This window comes from Salvelinus namaycush, chromosome 27 (genome assembly GCF_016432855.1).
Source record: "Salvelinus namaycush isolate Seneca chromosome 27, SaNama_1.0, whole genome shotgun sequence".
Lineage (NCBI taxonomy): Eukaryota > Metazoa > Chordata > Actinopteri > Salmoniformes > Salmonidae > Salvelinus > Salvelinus namaycush.
Window position 1 is genome coordinate 13,083,176 of NC_052333.1, and position 27,332 is coordinate 13,110,507.

Here is a 27,332-nt window from a genome sequence, read left to right on the forward strand (position 1 = left end):
CAGATAATTTTTTTTATCTGATATTGACAAGCTCAGAAACTTAACAAATCAAATTCATGTTTATTGGTTAAATACACAGATTAGCAGATCAGTGATCAGTGATTGTAAAATATGTTTTTAATGATCACACCTTTCATCACACATGGGATAGAAATTATGGAAATTAGATTTTACATTTTTGATGGGTCAATTTTTGATGGGTAGAGCAAGTGTATTTCCTAATGTTAAAACCAGTAATGTAGCATATTACATTCAAAGGGCATTTTTTCTATTGGATTAACTTGTTAAAACAACTAAATTGAGAAGATATCATTATGTTGTGTTTCGGTGATTAAATCAATGTTCTCATGGTATTTCACAGTAAACTTATATTTTGGATCAATGGGTGTGTGGTGAAAGATGTCTCCAAACAAAATGAAAGCACAAAAAAATGTTTTGAAGATAAGACTTGGTGGATTACAAGTGTTACCAGTTAGGAGTTTTGTACTAAGAGTTTTTTAAATTCACGCTCGTGAAGTACCAAAGCGATTGAAAAACCTGTAACACAGAGAGAGAGAGAGAGAGAGAGAGAGAGAGAGAGAGAGAGAGAGAGAGAGAGAGAGAGAGAGAGAGGAGGGGCCGAGGGATAAGAGGGAAATAGAGGATTGTGTGGCCTAGTGGTGGTTATTCTTCTAACAGCCTCTGTTGGACCTCTGACAGGCTTTTTTTTTCAGAAGGGGGGGGTTCCGCGGGAGGTCGGGCCCCCAAGATAGCATATGAACATATCAGAAGGCATTATTTAATTAATTGTTGAATGACAGGAAATTAGCTTTAAAACTGCAAAACAACCTCATGGAAAATCTGTAGAACAGCAGGAAATTAGATCAGGGATTTGTCCTTGTCTGACAGGGAAACAAAAATTTCAGGCAGGTCACCTTGATACAAGTCAGTATTTGACGTCCATCCATATCCAACGATATCGACAGATAACGTGCAAAGCGGCCACTAGGGGCAACAGTGAGCGCTGTTACCTTTAAGTGGGTTTTGGCGTAAGCATCTGCCTTACGTTCCAAAGGAATATAAAATTGTTTTTCATATTTTTGTTTTAAGCCTATCCCAAACCTTAACCCTTACCTTAAAGCTGCTTTATGTATGATTCCCGTGCTTAAGTTTAGTTTATTTACTTTTGGTTTTGTACACCAGCTTCAAACAGCTGAAAACACAACATTATTGGTGATGGAAAATATATTTCACAGCGGTTTAGATGTTACAAGGATTCTCTACTAATTAGGTGAACTATTAGAATTTTAGCAACCAGGAAATGGCGGAGCGATTTCTGCATAGTGCATCTTTAACCTTACCTTAACCCTTTACCTTAACCATTGTAAGCATCTGCCTCTGATTCCAAAGGTTGCATGTTTGAATCCAGCATAGAAAGTAGTTTTTTTATATTTTAGTTCTAAGCCTGTCCCACACCTCAACCCTACCTTTAACCATTCAGAGTTAATGCCTAACCTTATGAATTTAGAGGTAAAACTTAACCCTAATCTTAAAAATGTGGAGTTGATGCCTAAACTTAAATTTTTTGGAACAACTTCGAAATTTGAGATTTGAGAAACATGGATGACTATCCAATTCTGATGTGAGACTGTGAGAAGTTGTAAAATTTACATTTATGGAATTTTATAAGGGAAAATATTTGTTTTGGGAATTTTCTAATGCCCTTGTCTGGAGCAAAATATCCCAATTTCAAACTCTCCAAAAACAGTGTCTACAATTCTAAAAACTGTCAATAGTGGATATTACCTGGAAAATGATATTATGTAGTTACTTGCAATAGCCCTTTGTGACTTTAAAGAATATTTCTCTCAAAACTGTGATTAAAAGATGTGTCCGGAGATTTGGTAAACTCTGTCAGATGTATTTAAAATCCTAAATGAATCAGGAATGAGCAGGGTCAACTATACCATAAGGATCCCTTATTCATGTCTTCATTACATGTAGCGCAACAAGACCACTCATGGTCTGTAAAGTTCTCTACTTTTGATAGATTAAAACAAACAATATTGGAATAGCCATGGTCACAACCATAAACTGTCAACTTTTCCTGATAGATAAGATAGAATATGAATTTTGATTCAAATACGTTACATTTAATTAGGTTTTAGAGTCAATAAGCAACTGAGGAAAAACAAAATGTCTACTGTGTATGCCACTTGAATGAAGAAAAAAATTCAATTTTTGTCAACTCTGTAAAACATCAACTGCCTCAGATTTGTGTCTCTTGTTGGACACTAATTGAAAAATGAAAGTTAGTTGCATTTTATAAAAATGAAATAAAAATGTGGTTGTTTCTTTACATGGTGTGATAGCTGATACTTTGGTATATTAAAATATATATTTCAAATGTTGTTACTATTAAAACAAATATTTGCGGGAAAAAAGTTAGAAACAGCAACATTTTCTCTCAGCCTCATGGCAAAATGTGCAAAATAGCATGAGATTAGCTATAAAACTGCAAATTGTTCACTATGTCCCCTGGCAAAACCCCTCTTGGACACAGCAAGACTCCTTAGTTTCGAACCATGAGACAGTACTAAAGTATCCTACACTACCTACGCTTCGCTCTCTCTTTCTCTCTTTCTCTTCAACCGTGCACATAGCGCGTGGGTGCAGCACTCTTCGCCAGGCCGTGAACGTTCCAGAATGCTTTTTGTGCGAACGTGGAATGGGGTGAGAGAAAAGGCGCTTTGTTTCGGAATTATTTGGTTACCAGCCTTTGGAAAGGAAAGCCCAAGTTGGACCAGAGTTGTATGGCCTAGTAAAGTAGCTTTCCTCTTGACATATGTGCATGGAATATGTGCATATCCTATAGCCTACGCGTGCAGTCGTCCACTGCCAGTTTTTAATAAATTACATATTGGCTTAACGTCACTACACCGATATGCTACAGTTGAATGTAATATGGTTATGCACTTTGCTTTGCAATGATACGTTTTACGATCGATCCATGCTATGTAGCAACCCGTGGTTAGTATACCCACAAGCATTAGCATGTTGAGTGAAATATTGACAACTAGTAGCCCATTCCAAAATTATTACAGAATTGTAATATTTCTGACCAAATCTCATACAACTCCAAGGTGAAATTAGTAAAACATGCATTTCTCCAAGGCCATAAGGCCATCTCCATAAAACGTTTATAGCCGAAAGCCATTTTGCCCTAATAGGTTATTGTTATGAAAATCTAAATTTAATCAAATATATTTATTGGCATACACTGCTCCCCAATCATTAAAAGCTTTAGAGCTATTTTTAGAAAATATAAAACGTGTAAAACGAATACTAATGTATAGGCCTGTAACAGCCTGTTTTGAATTAGGCTACTTATAGCACGAGGGGGAAGAGACTGCTGCAAGCTGCTGCACGCTTGGAGAGCCCGCGTGTTTGAACAGCTATAAAAATAAATTATTACCAAAGGCTTACAAAGCTTCAGAGTTTTTGGCCTCGATTCGCGAATCCCATCTGAAAAAGTTAAGAGGGTTGTTATTTGTGCATTATATATCACAATTGGTCTCTTTGATAACGTTCTCATTCATGACGGGGTTTGATTTATGAGCTAGTGAAGGCAAACATGGCTCGAGCATTTGCCTCCACATGCACACAGCAAAGGGAGCTAGCAACCAATGCTATTGCTAGCCTAGTATGTTCACAATTTTACTAACTTTACAACCAGGGGAAGTAAAAGAGGACATTTATTCGATGTATTGTAGTAGCCTGTGAAATATTCTGCATACTCGGATCTGCTTGAAATTGGACAAGACAAGTTTTCTAAAGAGTTTCTGATTCAAAATTGTAAGCTGATATTTCTATTAAGCAAATAGTTAAAATGTATATGAACTCCATTCTCAAATTGCACAGCTATTTATATCACTGAAAAATAATGAAAAATTAGCTAATTTTTAATTAACATAAACAGAATACAATCTCAAGGGCTCAAGGCCTCCACGATGAAGGTTCGTTTTTTATCCATCTAAACATTTATGCTTAGCCTATTATAGAATATAAACCATGCATTTATTAGAGTAACTATAGGATTTATACTCCGACATACGGCTATATTGGCCTGCTTTCATCACACTATTTTGACTTGCAAATTAACTAGAGTAAATTTGTATTCAGGATGAGCTACTAAACATTGTATCGATTGGTAATGCCTCATTTAAATTTTGGGGGGGTTGATAAAAAATACACTTTACACTTCATAAAAAGGTTTGGATAATAATAACAAAACACAATCTTGCAAGTTCCTTATAGCAAGTCAGATTTATTCTAACAAAAATATCCATGGCACTGTAAGCTATACAAAAATAAAATGACCAGAATTCATACTGTTGTGCAACTTTTCACAAACCCATAATATTGCATCTTAAGAAATCATTGTGTTATTGTAATTGCAGGCCACAATGGTATATTTTTTCCAGACTCTTACCTTGAATTAATCGACTAGGTCTAATCAATTAATCAATAAAAAGGAAATGTGCCGATCATATTAAACAACCACCAAAATTAACTTCATAGTTAATACCGGAGTTTTTTTCTTTCTTTAAATGTTCCAGGTTGAAAGTCTTGCTCTATTTTTCATTGATTTCAATAGCTCAGATGCTGTAAGTCAATTGTAGTTAATGACTCCGAGAAAAAGTAGAAGCTGTCGGTAGATATGTCCAGATTGTCCACGGGGCTGTCCAGGGATTCTGGCAAACTAGGCGAAGCGGCATCGGAGAGGTGAAGGCAAGAATCCGAGGAGAATACTTGGAAGTCTTGTACTGAGACGTCCAGGGCCGCGGGACTACCGCCATTGTCCTGGCCAGGTGCAGAGCCGGGCCCTATTGTTGACACGCAGCCTGGAACAGTGGGTGACGGGTTGGGGAAATGCTTCAGATTTTTGTCATTGCTGCTCAGTGGTAAAACTGTGTAACTCTGGGCCACGCCATTGTGCGGGCCAACATTCTGGAGCTGCTGGGAAGTACTGAGTGAGTTCTGCTGAAAGGAGCAGGCCCCTCTCTCCATAAGGGCCCCGGTCACTATATTGAGGCTCTGCTCAAACAACGAGCCCTCATCCTCCTCCTCGTCGCTCTGGGTCCTGTCCTCAGCACTCGGCTCTTTCCCTTCGCCATTGTGGTTCTCCTTGCACTGGGTCTGCCTCTTGTGCTTCATGCGCCGGTTCTGGAACCATACTTTGACCTGCCGCTCGGTGAGGTCCAGCAGGGCGGCTATCTCCACCCTCCTCGGTCGGCACAGATACTTGTTGAAGTGGAACTCCTTCTCCAGCTCCAGGAGCTGTGTGTTGGTGTACGCAGTCCTCAACCGCCGCGAACCCTCTCCTCCACTGTCTAGAATCTCCGGCGAACCTGAAACAGCAGCACATAAATCACAAGATAAAGAAGCATTACACAATTAACCACTATGACTTGATAATGCAATATTACTCCTGTATAAACACAAACCACCAGAGATTAACCTATTTAACACAGTGGCTATACTGCAGCAAAATGGCTGCTCATAGTAGCACCCTATGCATTCTCCCCCACAAAATAGCCTACTTGTAATATGGCTATTGACTGATTAATGCACACTATTGGACGAAGTCATTTAGCGCACCATATGTACATAATTTCCCCCAAAATACAGCAGAGAAAGAGAGAGAGAGAGAGAGAGAGAGAGAGAGAGAGAGAGCAGTAGTGTGGTCCAGACTGGGCTACTATACTGATGAATGCGCCAGCTGCCCGGCACGGCAACACTACTCTATCACTCTTCATTACTGTCACACATCAAAACTCTGGCACTGCTCGGCGAGGAAGGGCACCGTGGAAATTAAATAAATCATTTTACATTACTTAACTTTGCCCAAACTTTTCCGACTAGAGTAACAATATGGATAACCCAATGCACGATTGTGCCCAGTAGATCAATTTCGAATAGGCTCTGCAACTTGGTAATGGCTAGCCTATTGCCACTCCTTCAAGAGCTTGGAAAGTGCATTCTGAATAAAAATGTCTGCCCTCTAAATTACCCCATTAAAACCACCCACCTTTCGGGGAGAAGCATACAGGTCCACTCGTTATGGCAGTCGCGGTGGAAGTCGGCAGGTGATTCTTCTTGGAGGCTTTCTTCTCTCGCATCCAGGGGTATTCCGGGGGTAGGGAGGCAGTGGGCAGCGGGATGCATCCATCGGGGCTGTGTCTGGGCCGGCTATGCCTCGGGTGGATGCCTGGGTTGAGGCTGGGAATGGTCTGCTCAAAAGGAGGAGGAATCAGTGTCGAGTGTGAAAGCGTCGAGCTCTTGATTGATGAACTTTGAAATGAATCACCGACAGGGGGGAAAGATGTCAGGCACTCAGCAAGCGAAGGCTGACTATTGATAAAACCGCTCTCTCGCTCGAATTCGTAATTCATCTCCGCTCGCTGAGAGCCGAGGAAAGTTTGCTGCGCGTATTTTTATAAATGTAGCGGCTCAATGAGAAAGAGGTGGTGGCATTTTTTTTAAATTCACTGATTACGGCCGTATGGTGACCGAACAGCTATTAAACTATTGAATTCATGGAGACAAGGTGGAAATTGGAGCCAAGTCACATGATTACTTCTGCCCAATGACAATTTGGGGTTTAATCAAAAGAAGCCACTGTCTGCGTGATTGATCCAAAAACTCTGGTGAAGAACGCCTTGTCTCTATGGGGACGGCTGTTTTTATTTACACCTTTTTACGCCCGCCCCAGTTTATCGTCCCCTAGCCTCCTAGTCAACTAAACTATAAATGTGTTTTTAGAATGGCTGCCTGAGCGCTGTGAAAGTGAAGTAACTATATTGCCCGGGCTCATGCAGTCCTATTTTCTCGTATTGTTTGAGTATGTCTGGAGAGAACGCCCCCGCGCCACACAAATTACACCAGTAGCTACACACTATGCATGCAGTCATTAGCAAAGTTAGCCATTCATGTAGAGTTCTCTCTGGGAAAAAACACCCCAAAAACGGATATTTAGAGCTCCTGACAGCAACAACCCCTAACAATCCAATGTGTTCCAAAACGGTAGAGTTTACAATATAGACTGTGTTCATATACTTTCTTTTCAATACAAGCATAGATGAGCTATAGGTTAAGCTACTAATTGATGCATACAACTGGGAACAGAACGTCATACCTATTCTGGAGGCATGGGTTAATCATGCCTACTATACCATTTTAGTGTCATCCACTTGTATGCAGTACATTTATTACACATGAAGTAGTTACATATTGTGTTTAACGCCCAGATACCCAAATGCACATGGAGCATGTAAGCACACACACACAAACCTCAGACAAACACACACACACACACACACACACAACCGATGTTGCTAAAATGATATGCACCTAATGCAAAAAAAAATAAGGCTTTAAAATATCACATTTTGTGTGCATGCATACCAATCATGTTCTGTTTCATTTGAGTCTGGAATTTTTGTGGAGTAATTATACTCTTTCTCAGTCTCTGCAATTATATCACTCTGCAGAGCACTCCCAGTTACACTAAAGCATGGTTGACCTATATGCTAACAACATACTAAGTTTAGGGAAACAAATTCCAGCCTGGCCTTCCAGCTGCTTCTCTTGGGGTTTCCCCGGATAAGCGAGGTCACAGCGGGCGTCTTAGTCTGGGTGAGGTGGGTGGTGGACAAGAATGGAGAAAATGATCCTCTTTACATTTAACTTTATTTCTCACACATTTCAACTTGTGCTATTGCACAGTTAATAAACCCCTGCCACTGGAATAGGTCATTTTAACGAATACATTGCAGAGAGATTCTGTAGAAGGAAATGTGTATCGACTGAGCGGCTCCCACAGTTTGGCTATGTACCCTTCCAGTACAATCTGTAAAAGCCACACTATGGATGTTTTTCGTCAAACAGCCAGTAAGCAGCTATGTTGTATGCTTCAAAGGAAATAAAATTGGAAGAGTGAGTGGGAGAGGAGGAAAATAAGTGGTAGGCCTTGCTCAGTTTATTGCTTATATAGCAAACAAAGAATCCTGGAAGCCTGCGCGCGATCAATCTTACTCGCCAAAAGGTCTGACAGCTCGGTGCCCTCAGAACACATTTAAGGCTTCTAACTCTCCCCCGGATCAAATGCAGCCAGGAAGCGGCGAGCAACGCTGGCCATTTAGATTATAACACGTTTCTGTTCGCTGTCACATCTTTTCTGTCGCTTAAGGGATGTTTTAAGACATTAAAAATACATGGAACATTTTGCAGAAGGGCGATAATGCGCGTAAATGGTGAGTAAGCTAAACCAACATCGCCACTGCATTTTCTTTCTGGATTTTTTTGGGGCGTATTTACAAAACGTAATTATTTTCGTTGGAGCATACATTTGGGTTTGTTGGAGGTAAGCAGAGTCTGTGGTAAAGGACGGGCCCGAGGAGGAGACGGATGGATTTTTGGAATTACGCATAGGCTTTGTGTGTGAGGCAAGGAGTGGGTGGCGGTTTCTGTGAACCCTACTCAGACCTACACATTTTCTTTACAGGGGGATTCTGGGGGAATGATTAAGAACACCTTTCCCACGGATGGAAAATGACAATTCCTTGTTTCAACTCAATCCCTTATTTATGCTGCGTTAAAATCTCCTACATATGGGTCAAATCAATGAAGTTTGTGTGTGTGTGTGTGTGTGTGTGTGTGTGTGTGTGTGTGTGTGTGTGTGTGTGTGTGTGTGTGTGTGTGTGTGTGTGTGTGTGTGCGCGCGCGCGTGCGCGAGTGGGTGCGTGTGTGTTTTGGATCCAGAGTTGCTCTGTCTATGCTGACAGACCATGGTTCAATTGTTCTAGGTTCCCCTGCTAACCATATGTCAGGATCAGTAGAGTGCCATCCCTGTAATACGTCATTAGTCGAAATTATAAAGGAAATAAATTCGAGTACAGATTTTGTAAAACATTTCAATAATCTTGAAATGCATTTGAAGGGGATAACTATAATTTTACTACACTAATAATTGTTTATTCGATTATCAGTTGGGAAATTCTGAATGCACAATGCATGGCATTGTATGTGGAATTGTGTTCTCCATTATTGGCTTATATTGACCTACATTTCATCAATATACTCACTGAATTATATTTGAAAATAAAAACTTGAATGTAGTCAAAGTAATTAAGTTGAAAACATGTTTTATGCTATGTAAGATGGTTCTTTGTGTGAATTTAATTTGGGCCTGCCACAACAAAGGAAACTCAGTACACATTCCCAAAAGTTAGTCTTAAGAGAGACATACACAAGCTTATTATTTTCATACTTATTTTACACCATTGCACAATAATAACAGCTGAAAATATGTCGATGACTTTTTGTTGCTTGTAAACGCTTGTAATTGTTATTGTGTGCAGCGAATCCAGGCCCACATAGGCCTATTTAGCTGCATCAGATAGCCTATGACTCAAATATTTAATATGTCCTGTATTACATATCCTTTCATTTAGTCTAATTTACATGTGTAAAGAACTATAATTATGAGCTTAACAGTCCTATAGCGCCATAATAAATTTGAAATATGGGGCCAAAATGTGATTGATTGAATATAGGCCTATCAGCAAACTTTTTTTCTTAACGGATAGATACCTATTTTATCCTAACAAATACAGCAGAAGATCCTCGTGACACTTTTATTATTATGGATGTGCTCATGCGGAGGAGGCGCGGGAACAAGGCCACAGCAAAAGCTTCTGATGTGCCCACGCGCTAAAGGAGACAAAACGAGAGGCCTTTGTACAACGTTTTCGGGATTTATTGTCACTATCAAATCAACTATTATGTTATAGATTATTATAGGTAATATTGATTCTGAGATAATGTGAATTACATTTTTGTGATGTAATAGCATGCCCTCTAAAGTCCTACCAGTGTTTTTCCTCCTCACAAATAATTTATGGGATAATAAGATGTTTATTATTATTATGCCTATTATTATTGCTTCCTTATTGTAGTTTGTGCCATGTGTTATATGTTTAAATACCCTCGAAATCCAGGTTGAAAGATACAATGTATATTTAAATTCATTTCTTTATTTATTCGAACTGGAGCAGCATGGAATGTATGACATTGAAACAGAAACTTGGTGATATCTAGAATATTTGTTCAATAAAGAAACGTCTAATATCTGTCCGTCCTTCCAAGCGTGACTGGTTGATTTGCATTCGTAGAGAAATAAAATACCTCCTCGAAGAAGAAAAAAATAACACCAACATATCAGTGTGCTGCTGAGTGTCGTGTCTGTCTGCTGTCAGGTAAGGGGTAGAACTAGAGCCTAGGCCTGGTTCCAACAGCCTTCTCTCCACATACAAAGAGCACAGGGGGGTCAAATAATACTAAAGAACTCCATATAACGTCATATAAATAAATAACATTTTGAAAGTCCAACAGAACACAAGCTGGTTAGATCGTAGGCTGGAGCTTCCAGGCCTCCCTTTTTTAAGGATCCTTCCACAAGTGCAACAAAATGCAAAACAATAACACAAAACAAATCTTCAACTGCGGATAAATACCAAAAAACTAACACATTCACATTAAAATAATACCATAAGATTTGTTCATATACCCTGTTTGATTTGTTTTTAGAAACAAGTTAAAGATTAAATAGGTCTATGCGTATGTGCCCCCGCGCGTGTTGTCTCAGATAATAGGTCTGTGCGGAACAATAACACTATAGCAAATAGAGAGAACATTTGAAGCAAGCGTGATTACTTTCCTATGCTACTTCACACATTAAACTATATAAAAAAAGAACAAACATAACCTAGAACAAAGAGAAGGTGGAAAAAGCTACTAAAGAAGAGAAGAAACAAAGCGATGGTGGTTCGTCAGGTAAGACAATGGGGCGGAGTGATCCAGGGTGCAACCCGGCTACAGATGTGTCAGTTTGGGCGCTTCCTGAATTCTTCCCTGAGAGTAGTGCGGCGTATTAAGGTCTGTGTACGTCGGATTTGGATCGCACACTCTTTGATGGTGACTATTGCCCATAGTGATTGCTCCATTGTAGTCCATGTTTGTGGACGGCGTGTGCGAGAGATGGGTCAGGCCGAAAACGGAGGCCCTGTTGTTGGGCATCGAATCGATGTAACCTCCGCCTACATACACAGGGCTGACCTGCTGCAAGTGCGTCCCATAGCCGCCATTTCCTTGGAGAGGATGCGCGTCATACTCGGGCGTGGCCGAGCCGCCAGTCCCGGGATACCTCTTCTGAGAGGGCGGGCAGTTGTTTAGGGAGCTGTTCAAGGGAGGGGGATATGACGTAGGCATACCGTATGCATTATGAGCGGGCTTATTGTAAGACGTTGGCGACTGGGACTCATAGGGGACACTGTTAACCAGAGAATGCATAGAGTTGAGGTATCCTCCACCCCCGCCTCCGGGAGATGGGCCGAGGGGGCTCCGAGGGGACTGTCCTCCGGGAGAGGGCATCATGCCACACCCTTTCTGATCCTTTTTGTACTTCATCCTGCGGTTCTGGAACCAGATCTTAATCTGCCTCTCCGTGAGGTTGAGCAGGTTGGCCATCTCGACCCTGCGGGGTCTGCAGAGGTAACGGTTGAAGTGGAACTCCTTCTCCAGCTCCACCAGCTGTGCGCTGGTATAAGCCGTCCGGGCTCTCTTCGACGCGGCTGACCCGCCCGGGGGGCTCTTGTCTCCAGGGCAACTCTCAACTGGCGGAAGAGGAAAAGGAAGACAGTCAATCAGTAACCAACCCCAGCAGCAAGCACAAGAACAAGACACAGAGTGACAAGATACATATAGCTGATAACACACGTCTCTCCACATGAACCGACTCAAATACACATATCAATAAGAGTTCTACAAATGCAGACAAATCAGAGATGTCCGCAACTAGACTGTGGATGTTACTAGTGCAATTATATCAGACATAACATGAACTATGACTGTATACATGCTGAGGATAGCTCTCAACTGTTAGCTATACTTTACTCAAAAGCCAAATCAAAGTGATTATAATTGTGTGTGTGTGTTAAACTACCTCATATTTCCCACTGTAGCTTTTTAACCCTCATAGTACACACATGTGCAATGCAAATATATGTATTCCTCACTGCGCATGACCTAAATCTCGCCTTGCCATCTCCTATGAGTCTCACCATGCTGAATGGCTGGGGCTCTGCCGCTGCACAGCAAGGTGTTGGTCTAGTTGCCGTTTATGGCAGGCTGCCAACACCTAATAAATGTTGCTACTAGCTACTGTACAGCCAGAAGCTGGGCGTGAGGAATGCAGCATGGCATCATGTTATGAGTTAGCTCTTCTTGATAAATGGGGAGATAATATTTTCACCATCTCTGTTTCAGAAACTAGGCTACTAATACTGCTTTTATTCGAAAAATGCTATAATCGGGCTATAATCCAAATAATAATAATTATCCAAATAAAAAATGTAATATTCAAAATGATCATGTTTCATTAAGGAGCTACTGTTGAGGGATCTGTGATTAGAATTATTGCAAAAAGCAGACCCACTGGACACAGACTTATTTCAAAGTCTAGTTTTAATTTACATTTGGTGGAAAATCAACAGTGAATTAAACGTGAAATCAAACATTATTTCATCATGTCATTGGATTTAGGTTAAAAGTTGGGTGAAAAAAATACGAAATCCTTTACATTGATGACTTTCTGCCAATCCAATCAGTTTTCCACGTTCATTCAATGTCATCACATATAATGTTTTTGTTGAAATGACGTGGAAACAACGTTAATTCAACCAGTTTTTACCCAGTGGGGTAAGCCTTAGGCTAAGGTTTGAAATAGTCCCTTTGGCATCAATTTGGCAGACATCTTGACAGACTCATGATAAATGGGATTCAGCAGACCTTTTAGATGCCTGGATGCCCTACTTATTCACTTCTGACCAAATATATTCCCAAAAGGTGGACATAAATAGGCATACTAGCCTATGGAGACAACACGATTTGGTAAGGCCATGGGAATTTAAGCATCTTTCAACTTTGGGTAAACAACTTCCTCCCCCAGGTCTCCTAGCTTTTCCTCTAATCAAAACAAGAGAACAAATTGGAACAACTGTTTTTGTATGTTTGTTTGTTGTCCTGCATGGAATGTTGTGTGATCAGGGCCAATATATTATGTTTATTCTAGCAGAAAGTTAACGATAGAGCATATGGACAACAAATGGTGGAGCTAGGCCTAAAACTATGAGGAATGGATCACAATTGAGTATTTCTAATGAACATGCATGCATCATAATAGATCATAAGGAATGCATACTAATGAAAGAACCATATTGACTTCACAAGAGTGTATGCGTAATAGGGGTATTATACGAAATAGGTCGTTTTCAATTAAACGTCACAATACGTTCGATTTGGCTTCTGGGGGACAAGTAGACAACAGCTCCGCTAAAACCATTGACAACTACGAGCGGTTTCCAAGGGATTGTTAAATAAATGTTATAAATATTTGGTTTTAATATCATCACCTATTGAGCATAGTCATAACTACAAATTTACGATCATTCCATCAAAACATGATCAGTAAACATCAATGATAATCTAATTTCAGATATGTGAAGGTACCTATCCATTTGGCATGTAGATAGCTAAGCAAACATCATTTAGCTTGCTTCATCAGAGGTTGGGCTTTTGGAAAGAGCTTGACATCGGCAAGTCCTAGTCCTGGTAAAGTTGTCAGTCGGCTCTACGGTCACCTCCACTATAGATGGCAAGCAAATCAAGCAATATTTGGATGTAGTCATCTAATTTATCCCGAGAAAGTTTGCTTGTTAACTAGCTAGCCATATTGACATAATATATTACCAGCTAGCTAGCTAGCCAATTTGACGTGGTCTATCAATCAATGTAATCTATATCATGTCTGTCAGCAGCAATTGTAATTAAATACTCTTAAAAACAACGTTGAAAAGGGGATCATGTTAGTTAACTTCGATAGGTAAGCCAACATTGTTTGGAGAAAAAAGTAGCCTATATTAGGTCTACTTACCACTCACTATATGTTTAGCTAACTGTACAGTTTCTACCTATAGCATGCAAAGTTAACATTATCAGCTGACAGTAGCACGGCATATGCGCCCTTCTGCTGCTTGACAGGCAGAGCCCACAAAATGGGAAATGAACCTAAACCACTCATACTTGTCTGGTATAGTTCACTTTTATTTGATATCACTCAAATATCCAATTAATGGTGGCCAGTACTGAGATATATCGTGAGGCTTGATGTGTACTGATCATGGAAAGCATGCAGTTACATGCAGTATAACTCTGATCATTGTTTTGCATGAAGCGCATGAAGCGGCAGGTAGCCTAGTGGTAAGACATTGCGCCATTAACCGAAAGGTTGCTAGCTCGAATCCCCGAGCTGACAAGGTAAAACTCTGTCATTCTGCCACTGAACAAGGCAGTTAACCCACAGCTCCTAGGCTGACATCGTAAATAAGAATTTGTTAATAACTGACTTGCCTAGTTAAATAATTGGACCTGTTTAGGTCTGACTCTGCTCTTCAAGAGGTAATGATATTACAACCAAATATTTAACAATCGTTTAAGCGGAGCTGTGGGTCTCCTTGCCCCGACCTTTAGAACTAGATCATAAAGAATATCACGATGGAGTAGGCCCGAGCCATACATTGAGTTAACCACATTTTTGAACATCGTTCTAATTCTTGACGTACAGTTACATAGCATTGTTTAAATATTGTCCATGTAAAGTTAATGGGGAGATAACATGGCTGTCATAGAACGTTGAAGTGTTATCCTTATTCAACCGGGGAACAGTGGGTTAACTGCCTTGTTTGGGGGCAGAAGGACAGATTTTTACCTTGTCAGCTCGGGGATTCGATCCAGCAACTTTTCGGCTACTGGACCAACGGTCTAACCACTAGGCTACCTGCCTTAAATGCATCAGGATGCCGAATGGCCCAACTCTCTAAATACATGGCTCTGAGTGGGCTTGCATAATAGATAATAAGCCATACATCATAATGGTAAACTATAGTTTGTTCAACTGTGAGGGAAAAGTTGGAGAATATGAATGTATGCAAAATAGGGAAATAATCAAACATGTTGTACCTTGGTTGGTTCATCTGATGAAAATATATACATAATTGGTGACTTGTATGTATGTATGTAAGCTAACTGTTTCATGTATCAGTAATGGATCACAGAACCACGCATGAACAATGGCGTGTATTTTATCAGGTGTCTCCTCAGAAGTGGCGTCTAGGTCATATACCTGAGCTGGAGCTACTGGTTTTAGGCTTCTGGTTCTGACGGGACTCTTTCATCCAGGGGAAGATGTGCTTCCGGGTGGTGGTCGGCGAGCTGTGCACCGAGCTCTTTGAGTTGGGTTGACAGGAGCCGTTGCTCGTGTTCTGGTTGAGAGAACCGGGGGACTGTGACTGGGGAGGGGGTGGTGGGACAGACACCGACATCTGCGGTTGATTGCTTTCAGTGAGGACGGGTGGCTGCGCTGCCTGGATGGCCGTACCCCTGTCGCAGTTCTCCGCCATCTCCCCCGGCTTCTGCAGGGCGACCAAGCCGTCTGGGGACTGCAAGGAGCAGGCTGGTCGATGGTACTCACTTTCCACATGAGAGGCCCGGGGATATTGGACCTGATTGGCATCATAACTGAAGCCATTTGCGCTTTGATACGGGTAGCCACTGTAAATTGCGGAGCTGTCGTAGTAGGTTGCCTTCTGCATCTCGCCGTTTCCCAATATTTATTTCAGAAACTGACAGGGTCTTGACACCCTTGTTGAATAACATTGGCACCCCTTGGTCACGTGACACCTCTTCGCCAATGGCCTCCTCGGGTGAACCTAGGGTTACAAGAAGCACGGTGAGGAGAAGAAATGGTGGCGATCCATCTTACTTTTCAATAAAGGGCTGACACCAGATACTATGGAGGCAAGATAGGGGCAACAGTTCTCTGGCTATTCTCGTTTACCTTCTGGTTACCAACACAGGGAACAAAGGCATGCACAAACCTCATCTGCACTTAACTGAATCAAAATAAATACGTTTATAAAAGCATACCAATTGTGCAATATTACAATTAATTGTAAACCACCAAACGAAAGGCCTGTCGTGAACTGGGCCTTTGACTTCTCTATGCTTTCTCTCCACAGAGCCGGCCAGCCTTCACCGCAGTGTGCTGTAGTTTCTACCCCAGCCCAGCCACCTTGCTAAAAGCATAAACAACCACATTCCCCAGTTTTTGCTGCATGTGTGTGTGGAACCAAGATGGATGAGGGCCAGGAAGAAACCTGTAAAACTGCATCTCCACGACCACGACGTGAACTTTTCCTCGCAGGCCTATAATAAAGGCTCCTGTCGGTGCTGTCGGCGAAGTCGGGCATCCCGGTGATGTATGCAAGGGCGGGATGGCGCACTGCAGACAGCGGCCCGGTGAACAGCTAGGCTATGGCTCGGTATTTAGGCAGACAGAGTTCCCGGCATGTAGCCTAGAACTATAGGCGTACTTATAGGCTAGGAAATAGCTATTGTGGAAATAGCTAATGCCCAACTACTGCTAGTAGTCTACTCACTGAGGTAGGCAAACTGGGGTCATATCTAATGAGAAGTCATTGAAGAACTATCCAATTGAAGTTCTATATTTATTTTGGGGGGGATATTCGATGTGGGCAAATGGGTACAACATACACGTTTTCAAAATAAAATAGTAGAGTTTTTCTTAGAAGGATTTTAGGCTTAATTTGTGAAGCATTGTAGTCTGGATAAAATAGCAACTATAGGCAAAAGCTATTGTCACACCTGCTAATGGGAATTATGTGAATGAATAAAAATAAACGAGTTATTCGATGCTGCAGTATCAATTCACAAACTATCTAAAATGTGAAACTAGTTTCATAGCTAAAGAAATATAGGCAGGTTATTGTAGGCTATAGTGGAATCCAAAATGAAAACATTAACATCCTATTGTGTAGCCTAGTTAAGGCAGTGCAAGAGACATACCACCACGATAAAATGATGATAGCCAACAAGTGGAGGCTTGTGATAATGATTGATATTCATTGTATTTTTATTAGAAATAAACATATTACTACTCTTTTAGTACAATATAGAACTAACTTGGGCAAAAGTAATATTAGGCCTAGCGATACTATTATAAATCAATAATGTCAATATTAAACATGACCATGATCTTCATATAAGATCACCTGAGATATTCTTTTATAAAAGAAAATGGATAGATAATTCGTTAACTACGGCTCGTTACAGCACAATACACACCACGACAAACAAAAACTGTTTGAAAACCAGACCCTCTTGCCCTCAACACACCGCAGAATTAAAATGAATACCACATCCCATCACCAGATCTGCTATGAAAGCCATGCTTTGGAATACATATCAGAAAGCTTTTTGATGCATTTCCAAAATAAATAGTAGTCTGGTCGAAAAAAGAAAGACAGGGCAGAAAAGAGAAGAGAAGACAGGTTCGAGCCTTCGAATACTCAGCCCCCCACTCCGCGCGAGAGAGAAATCTGGCTGCCTGTGTTGTGTGTGAACTCTTCCTGAACCGAGATGTAAGTCATACGGTGATAAATCACCGCGCGACACAAACTCTGCCTTTTACAACCGAGAGAGAGACAATTTCTGGCCTGCTTACCTTATCCTCTGACGATGAATGCAAAGCACAAGACAATATGTTCTCATTCAGCGACGAAATCGATCAAAACAGTAGTCCGGAGAAAAAGTTTAGGCAGAGCGAGCTGGGGTATAAGCAGCAGCACCAGCATGCGTCAAGCTCATACAGGACTCATCCGCCACAACAAAAAAGGGAAGGAGCGAGAGGCTCTGTGTGTAGAAGAAACAAAATCCCTTTTTTTCTGTTCGATGTTTGAAGGGTAAACCAAGATAATGAAAGCAGGCGCGAGCACTCGGGTCGTCCAGATAAGCGCTATCGGCCCTCGGGGTTGAACTTATCACATGCTAGAGCAGTGCCCATGTCTTATACCAATATTAAACCTAGCCAGGGCTATGGACTATGTGTTTGGGCACAAGTACTATGCAGACATCACCAGAACAGTGAACTCCCCCGAAACATAGCGTCACCATAGACAAGGAAGATTATGCAAATGAACTAGCGCCTTGGACACAAAAAGTCACTTAAAATCCTGTGTCCCCCCCTCGCAAAAAAATAGCATTACAAAAACCACGAACACACATCCCAAGTGTTTTATAGCATTTGTTGTTATTTATTAAACACAGAATCGAATAATGACTGGATGAAATGATGGGAGAGTACACAGCTTTACGCAGCACAGCTGATGGTGACAACCGAACATTACCATTACTATGAGAGGGATAAAGGGCGTCCATCCGCAGCTTAATCATTAACCAACACTTTTGCATTTTATGTAGCCTATCAAGCCTTTCATTTACGAATTGTGCTGGGATTATTACTTTTTTGTGTGTTGCAATAATCGACTAATTTCTAAATTCCTAGGATCGAATATGTATTTTTCCTGAATGGTTAGAAAATACATAAATGATGCGTTTATGAACTGGGGACGCCGCCGATCAAAGCCTTGGTTGGGGTGAACCAAGGGAAAGACCCCATCGGGCTCTGGGTTAGACAATTAAAAGAAAGTACATCTCCAAAAGGGAAAACAGAGGAGGTAGACAAGAGAAACCGGGGAGAGAGAAACCGAGAGCATGGGGAAACCCTCTGCATGTGAATGGTGTCGTTTGCGGACAAAGCAAAACGATTTATGTCCTCTTGCATCTCAAGGCAGTAAACACGTCTAGAGCACTGCTTCTCTGGTCTGAGGCCGCATGGTGGATGGATAGAAGGACAGATTCAGCCACACAATAAAAAGGTAGAACATTCAGACGGCGTGGGAGGGTGAGTGGGACCAAAATTCGTGCGTGAGGATATTTTTTAGCAAACGTTGCCTTTCTTTTTTTCAAAGCAGAATAGTGACTTGGTATAATTATTTACTGCTTTGTGTTTTCTCGAAAAGCTGAGTCATGATTTTCCTTAATTTGGGCCCTAACTACGGGGTTAGATGTCATGGAGATAGTAGGAACAGAAGGCGGATTGATATTAATACAAAAAGGACGAATACAAACCACCCAAAAACTACTTTTTGGGAGTAATATTTTGCCAACTTTAAAGCAAGTGTAATCTACAGCCTACGTCAAGGCAGATGGTTTTCAGAGAGAGGGATTTTTGAAAGGAACAAGGCATCGCTGCAAGAGCTGCGATTCCCCCGTCGTTTTTATAGTGACAAATTACACTACAAAAGACATGTGGAAGAGAACGAATTATTGCTCTCAGCCGTTTCATATCACCACTATAAGCTATATAGGAAGTTTACAGGCTATGGATGTTTGTGTACAAGCCTGTGTGTGAGTGTGCTGGTGTAGGCGTCTCAGTGCTACTTATTAGAATTGAATCAGGATATGACCATCAAGCATTTCTAACAGAAATCAATAAGGACATAATATGAACTTACCGAAGGCAGGGCAGGGTCTCGTGAAGACCGTAGGATGGATGGGATTTATTTAGGTAGAATTCTGAAAGAAAATTTCAAATCAACGTTACTTTAGCCAATCTGTTTTTTCCCCTAATAAACCTATAGGTCCAATATTCCACCTAACATGTAAATGCTAAATTCATATCAATAATAACAATGTGCATAATATATTAGTAGGCTAATATCATATTTCCAGAAGAGAGTAGGCTAGGCCTAATGAAAACTCCAAGTAGCCTAACAATAGACGAATTACTTTGAACAATAAATTAATCCAACATTAGCAGCCAAAACCAGTCAAGAAAATACACCAATTTACGATAATAGGCTATAGCCCAGTAATTTAAAGAATTTTAATGTGGCCTATCTTGCTGTGTGTCCAAATGTAAATATTGTATCATATTGTAATCCTATGTGTTCGTTGTGCAACAAAGTTAGTGAATATTCTTTAAATTAAACTTACTAACGACATTATTATACATCTTTTTCTCTTATTAATCAAATTATTGCTAGTAATAAAAATAATACATTTCAAAACAGTCACATGTATATTTCAACATTAACGTTACAAAAACAAAACTATCCAGAAAACCAAAAAAGTAGCTTGGACAATCATTTTTGTAGCTTTTTTGTTTTTGTGTGTATTTTTGTCCACCATTGGAATTGGATCGAATAGTCATTAGCGCTCGCGCAATGGCTGCCCCAAGTCCCTGCGCCCATAAATCACACCCGAGCGCCGTGACCTCAGCGCGGCCGCGCGGTCCTATATGGCACTCCGTCTACCATTATCCTCGTTTCCGTGGCAGAGCCGCACAACCCCAAAGCATTTCTTCGCTTTTTATGTACCTCAACTTGATGTATCCTTTCCCGAGAAAACCCATGTTTAACACCACAAATTGATGTATTTTATAGGGAAAGGAATTACTCCTCCGAGCAGGACGTCACGACTGCTTTCACCTCAGTTTTTTTTCTTATTTTCTAACCAGCAGAGGTTTAAATGGCTGGGTTTATTTACAAACGGCTATCTAGACCAACAGCAAATCTGATGTAGGCTATCTGTGGCTATGGCTGCATGAACTGCATACGGGTTTCTAGCTAAACACTTGAGTGTCTGTACTATTCTGAGCTAGGAATCTGATCAAAATGAAACTGAAAATCAAACATTTAAAAATCTATATTTTATTGTGATATATAACACCAATGGAGTAAGGCTAGACCATGGGATGGGGAATTGTTGTGAGGACTTTGAAGCCAAGCTAAAATGTTCAAACAGGATAGTGAAGCAAATATAACTGAAGTTATGTTTCATGTAGCATAATTCATTTTAGTAGCCTGACACTGAAAATCGACGATATCTCCAACAACCTGAAAATCTATACTCTTTAAAAATGTTTCAGTTTTATTTTCCAGCCCGACAAAAACATGGAGTCTTTTTTGCCTACTGACCTCTGCCTCACGCGGCAATAACTCACGACAGTAATGAACAATCGGCGGAAATACCTCAAAATAAAATCCATCATCCCCAAGCACAAGCTCTGACTCTGTCCGCGAGGAAAAACATATCCGTCCGTGACAGCAGTATAATAGCATCCACAACAAGCAAGAACCTCCCTCTCTCCCTCTCTCTCTCTTTCTCGTTCCCTCTTTCTTTCTCTCCTCAGCAAAAGTCTACAAAGCCCCGACTAAACTCACGGAAAGTGGGGGGATGCGCGTAATCAGCATCGTATGGCCAGACCAGGGCTCCGGTTTTCTCCCGGTGCCATAACACCGCGCCGTATTATGCGCCCTGCTCACGTGACACCACGTCAACTTAAATCCCTTTTATTTGAGCCCGTGAATCATTAATGGAGGCAGTCATTGCCCCTGAGGAGAACGGATCACTTTAGAGGGAGGAAAAAGAAGGGTACATGAGACTGCAATGTATCTGACGATGGAACAAGTCTCTCCTGATTCCGAGGCGTGTGTGTTCTGTCAGTTTTGGAGGCTCCTATATTTAGTGCCTATTAACGTAATCAGAGAGCGCTAATCCCGATGTAAAATACTGTGATGCTAGGCTAACTAGCATTGGGCCACGGGTAGAGCCAGGGATGTGTTTGGCGCTGTGGTGTGACAATTCTCACTATGTGAGATAGATAGAGGGATTTTCCTCAAGGAAACCCCTTATGGGTGGCGGATTGCTCACTCAACACCCGAGTCACCCCTTTCTTTTTTATAGAGAGATATGGCTGGTGCTATTGTGTGCAGAGTGTGCAGAGGCACTCAATATCGCCACCACTCCACTATACATCACCCCACATCCCCGAGCTATACAACCAATCACTCACCCACTCACTCACTCACTCACTCACTCAGTCAATAGCCACATACTGGCGGCCGAATCGAAATCAAATATCTCATAGTTACCTGTCCGAACGCTGCGTAAAGGTGTGCGTCCCAGTAGCCGGGAGGTGTGAGTGTCAGTTAGTCAGTCAGTGCTGATCTGAGAGGGTGCATGAGTAAGCGCAATGAGCTGGTTCTTTACCCCCCTGGTCAGTGCAGCGACCCTCCATTCAACCTGCAGCTCTTACGCATTTCCTACCGCCAGTTGAGTGATGCTGGAAATTATAGGTTTGCGCAGAGGGCATACTCAAATCCCAGTATGGGGAGGGGGAAGGATCAGGTGGTAATATGGCAACTAGCCTACTCTACTTGTTCACATGAAAACGTATGAGACGAGGGTCATCGACAATAATTATCTTTGAAATAAATGTATATTCTACTGCAATGTCTAATAGACCCACAATTTAAGGTATGAACGGTATGGTGGCCCACTACATTATATCGTTTAGACTTCCCCTAGTACAGCCTAAACCTTGTCCGGAAGAGCAGCCCTTCTCTCGGCGCCGTTTGGCGCTTGTTTTCTGTCAACACTGAGCAGCGGGCGTGGAAATGTTCCACCATAACTATTAATCACGTCAAGCGGACATGGAGCGCATCCCACTCCCACACCACGCCACCCTTTGTCTTCTCAAACTACAACTTGAGCCGTTTAAACTTTTAAAAATCAAAGCAGGTGGGCACCATCTCTTATCAGTTTACCTTTCAGACTACTTTGTGGAAGATTGGGAGTGAGGAGGTTCTGATTTTATGATTTATGTTGGGTTAGAATTATGGGTGAATCAGATTTGATTTTTTTTTTTTTTTTGTGAAGAGGGGACGTCGTTTAAACTCAGAGAAAGGCCTTTACTTTGGGATATATTTTGGTGATACAGAAATGTGATTTATGTCTTTCTCTGTTCTAGTTCGGCCAGATTTGCATACCACTGCACCAGCTCAGAGTGCACGTGCATGGCATGCCGGGGAGCGTCTGTGACTGGAGCTGACGGTGGACGGAAAACAGACCCTCTCTCCCAAGCCGCGTTTCACCACCGCACCTGAACTTTTTCCTGACCCAAGCCGAGGCCCAGAGAGTCGAGTGTGAAGTTATTTGGGGTCAAAAACAAGGAGAGGATGGAGACTACACAACCAATTACGAACATAGCTAAACCTCCGTTTTCAGCTGGGAGAGTTTTGGATACTTTTTAGGATGGGTGTTTGTTGTTTTCAGCAGTTTCAAGTTTAAAAGTTTATTCGCCACTGCGCAGAATTCAACAGGTGTAAAACAGTACAGTGATTTGAGAGCTAGTTCCAATAATCAGTGATAATACTATAGAAAATAACCGAACATATAATACAAAATACAATCAAGAATAAAAACCACACAAGATGTTTAGCCTATTACAGCATTTGGTTAGTTTCTTTGTTTATACCTTTTCTGAGTTAGTTCTTCAGGTATATCAAACTCCCAACATTCCCCGGCCGCCAAGAGGACTTGGGAGCTGTAGACCTCTCCACACCCTCTCTCTTTGGGTGTTCGCCAGACGGTGGTGGCTATAGGCTACATATCTCCCCACAATGTTGACATTTGAAGCTCTTAACAGCGAGCCTTGGGTTACCGATACACTCAGCAGAAGATAACTCTTTCTCAGGGGTTTACATTGACCAACATCAAGGCTAATGCGAAATTCAACGCCTTAAGCTGGCTTGGCGTCCAAGCTAAGACAAAGAAGCCTCGGTGGATCTCGCTATACACGACTACACGGACTGACTTCTGTTCTGCTGGTTTGTTTCAGTACGTATTGTAGAAATAAAATTGTATTAATGTTGACTTTTTGTTGTAATACTTTTAAATGTATTTCAATTGCCACTTTTGATAAGTTAACGTTATATTTAGTGCTTTGAAGAGCTGATTATAAACATTTTAGGGTAAGAACAAGAGACTAAACTTCCTAATTTGACCTCAGAGCAATAATAATGCTGTATAATAATAATAATAACAATCATAATAATAATAATATTAACAATAATAGTAGGCCTACACATTACCAATGGTACATTTAATTTAACTAGCCTCTGGCAAGCTAAAACTAAAACTAACCGCTCAAAGTCATTTTGAACATATTTATAGACTTATCGTTATTACACATTTTTATATTGTATGCTACATTAATGTTCAATAACAGCCTTATAGCCTAAAGTCAGTCTTTCGTGGACAGGATGGTGATCTGTTAATGTTTAACTTAGTTCTTGATTGTTCTTTGTCCCTTCTCTGTTTAAGGCGCCCATTCAACAATGTGGACAACTCATTCATGCACAATAGCCTGATATTTGCCTTCTAAAACTTTGCATGTGTGGCTCACAAGACCAGACATGGGTTAACATGCACATAAATTGTTAATAAAAATGTATTTTTACAAAATAGTTTGATAACAGTTATCTTTACCTCATGAAAAGTGAATATAAAGTCAATGATTACTGTACTACTTCAAGATGAATGCATTGTTTTCACCAGAATCTGACAATCCTTTCAATTCATTTACACTCAACTTTATTTATCCCATCAGAGACAAATGTGACAGTAAGTTGAGTGTTCAAAAAGCATGGAACCTCTTCCTTGCTCAGGGTCATTGGGTTGCTCTAAGGTAATCTTGTGATCACTTATGTCCAATGCCAATATACATTTGAGTTCATTGCAGTGTTTTTTTTCAACTAGGCCTACTTTATTTATGCTCAATTAACGAAGTGGCATTTCTGGGCTCTACACCCTTGAATGTAAGCCACAGGTCAGAAGCGAACAAGAAGTCTCACTGCACAGCTTTGTCAATCGCAGCAGTCCTATAACAACGGGGTATCAGTTCATACTTTATAAATTAAATGTTCACTTTTAGAAATGTTCGTTGCTGCCACATTGTAATTCCGTATCCCCCTCCTCTTCCTTTTGAGTAATTTTAGGGTAAATTTAGCCAGAAATGTAATATTATGGAAAAGCACAGATGCTATGCAGAAGTTTGTACTTTTCCACATTCTGATGCGCCTTGTGTATAACGCCTGGGTGTGAGCCTTGATCACAAGTTGAATGTTGTGTATAACGCCTGGGTGTGAGCCTTGATCACAAGTTGAATGCCATATCCTACCATAATAACTGCCTCATATAGTCTATTATCATTGAAAAAGTACATCTTCACATAAGTAATATTCAGATTCCAGGTAACAATTTAGTTATGTATAGTTTTTAAGTTTTTAAATGGCTACGTGACGGTAACGCTTACGCATTTTGGCCACAAGGAACCAGTCTCCTAGCAGACGAGTCTAACCCACAAAGCTGCGAGTTAACAGGAGGTTGATGCTGGTGAGCAAGAAAGCCTTATAACAAAGCAGCAGCTGAATATACACTGTTACAAATCAGTCACAACCAAATATCAATGACGTGGACAGTTACATTGCTCTCAACCTTTAACATATTGCTATGTAAAGAAATGAAAAACACAAGTTATTTAGGACAAAAAGTGTCAAAATCTACTCACAATCAGACAGCATGGGCTCTATCCACCAGGGAACCGACGGACAGGAGCGAGAATTTAGCAGAGAGGAATATTTGATTCGTGCTCTGCCGAGGATCATTTCAAATGAAAATACTGCCGATTTTCATATCTATTTCTGACCCGAGGGCATTCATTATTGAATACGTCACGTGAGTTATCATATTAAAATGTAGTACATTGGGGGTGACCTCTATTCGGGTATTAAATTAGCACAAATGTCTAATTTAACTATCTTGACATGGTGAGAGACTGCGTAAAACCTGTGCCAATCAAACAAAATGGCAATTTCTCAACTCCACGCCTACGCCAAGTGCTGGCACAGAAAAGGCCTAGACTAAGTTGGCAAGATAATTCTGTGTAATTTAAAATGTTTCCATGATGCATTACATTGAATTGCACTTGTATCCACTTAAAGCTCAGATGAAGTTTACGAAGATGTAGCCATATTACGCATTCCTTTCCTGCTGTGCCCAACGCCGTTTGATAAGAAAATACGCTGATTGTTATGCATATGCTATAACATTCCACTCAGGCCTACTTATATAATATATATATATATAAAATAGCCATCGCTTCTGTCTATCAAGGATGGATTATGAATGCTTGTAAATTCAGGTTCATAGACAAAAAATTGCTGCTTATGGAGAACAATAATAATGGCCTTGAATAACTGGTTTTTAATTTCGTTAACATATCCACTCGAAACTCAATGTTAGTCCATAATTATAAGAATGGCTTTCATTTACTAGAATAATGTAGATCCTTTGGAGAGGTCAACTAGGTCCCTTTTATAGCTACAGTAAACGGGAAAGTCGTTTTTTCTAATAGCTCTAAGCGTGGTCTATCTCAATCTTCTTTTTGCGCTCATGATCTGACAGACGCGTTTGTGGGACGAATAGCAGTAGAAACGACTTTGAGTGAATGAGCAGCACGGTTGCACACCTTCACGCAATTTTTGTTTCCGCATTGTCTCGTGGGCAAATGTGTATATATTAAAAGCTATGGAGGACTGGACATTGTGTGTCGTAAGGTCAGAGGTCAAGCGGAGTGCTGCTAGTCGATGATTGGTCAGATACTGCTGTGTCCTCTAGTTGAACCCTCTGATTGTTTAGATGTAGCGGGTAGTGATCAACACACGCTGGTATACTAGGGTTTGAGAAGAAAATGCACATTATCCTTATAATAAAAAACGAAAACAGTAGCAGCCAAATGTGTGGCCAAATACTTCGCTAGAATAGAATAGGTCTCTATGGGGCTACATAAAGTTTGTGGAACATGTATTATTATGGTAGTAAGTAATATCCTATTTCAATTTGCAACACTCTCATACTTTCGTATAGTAGTAGTTTACAGATTATTGACAAATATGCACACACAATTTAGTTTTGTATTGTGTTTAACTGTGTATGCAATGATGTAACAGAGAAACATGGCCCGTAAATAAACTTGTTAAGTTTAATAGCAGTTTTATAGCAATCTGGAAAGTCCACTGAGAAAGATGCATCTGGGTGAAAAATAAAATGTTATTGGAGTTTTTTGCCCACTTTATGCACAACGATATTTCTGGATAATTGTGCGTCTTTGGCTGTGAAACTACATTTACTGAATGTCTTAGGACTGTGAACTTGCAAGGAATGGGCTTTTGTATATATTTACTGACGTTTTAGGGGTTGCCCATTGGAATATCACTGGTCTGAGTTGTTTTGTCCAGAAAAAACGAAAGTGGACAAACAAAGCAAAATGTAACACCCAGCACAGCTATCCATAATTAGGTGAATTGTATTCCTTATAACGTTCATTACGCACGCACATTCGAAGCACTGGCTAGCTCATTCAAAGGTTCCAATCCCTGTTTGGGAATAGTGTAACGTCATTAGAAACT

General features: G+C 40.8%; 2 protein-coding genes across 2 annotated transcripts; both read right to left on the reverse strand.

The window, feature by feature from the left end:
* Positions 1 to 4,363: 4,363 nt before the first annotated feature.
* Positions 4,364 to 6,611, reverse strand: LOC120022623 (homeobox protein Hox-A2a-like). The gene is made up of 2 exons (XM_038966598.1): positions 6,071 to 6,611; positions 4,364 to 5,390 (listed from the first exon to the last, which is right to left on the reverse strand). The coding sequence occupies exons 1-2, from the start codon at positions 6,432 to 6,434 to the stop codon at positions 4,630 to 4,632; spliced, it is 1,125 nt and encodes a 374-aa protein (XP_038822526.1). The 5' UTR covers positions 6,435 to 6,611; the 3' UTR covers positions 4,364 to 4,629.
* A 3,455-nt stretch (positions 6,612 to 10,066) lies between these two features.
* LOC120022599 (homeobox protein Hox-A3a-like) lies at positions 10,067 to 19,605 on the reverse strand. The gene is made up of 3 exons (XM_038966571.1): positions 19,533 to 19,605; positions 15,281 to 15,866; positions 10,067 to 11,714 (listed from the first exon to the last, which is right to left on the reverse strand). The coding sequence occupies exons 2-3, from the start codon at positions 15,747 to 15,749 to the stop codon at positions 10,915 to 10,917; spliced, it is 1,269 nt and encodes a 422-aa protein (XP_038822499.1). The 5' UTR covers positions 15,750 to 15,866; positions 19,533 to 19,605; the 3' UTR covers positions 10,067 to 10,914.
* Between the last annotated feature and the right edge of the window lie 7,727 nt (positions 19,606 to 27,332).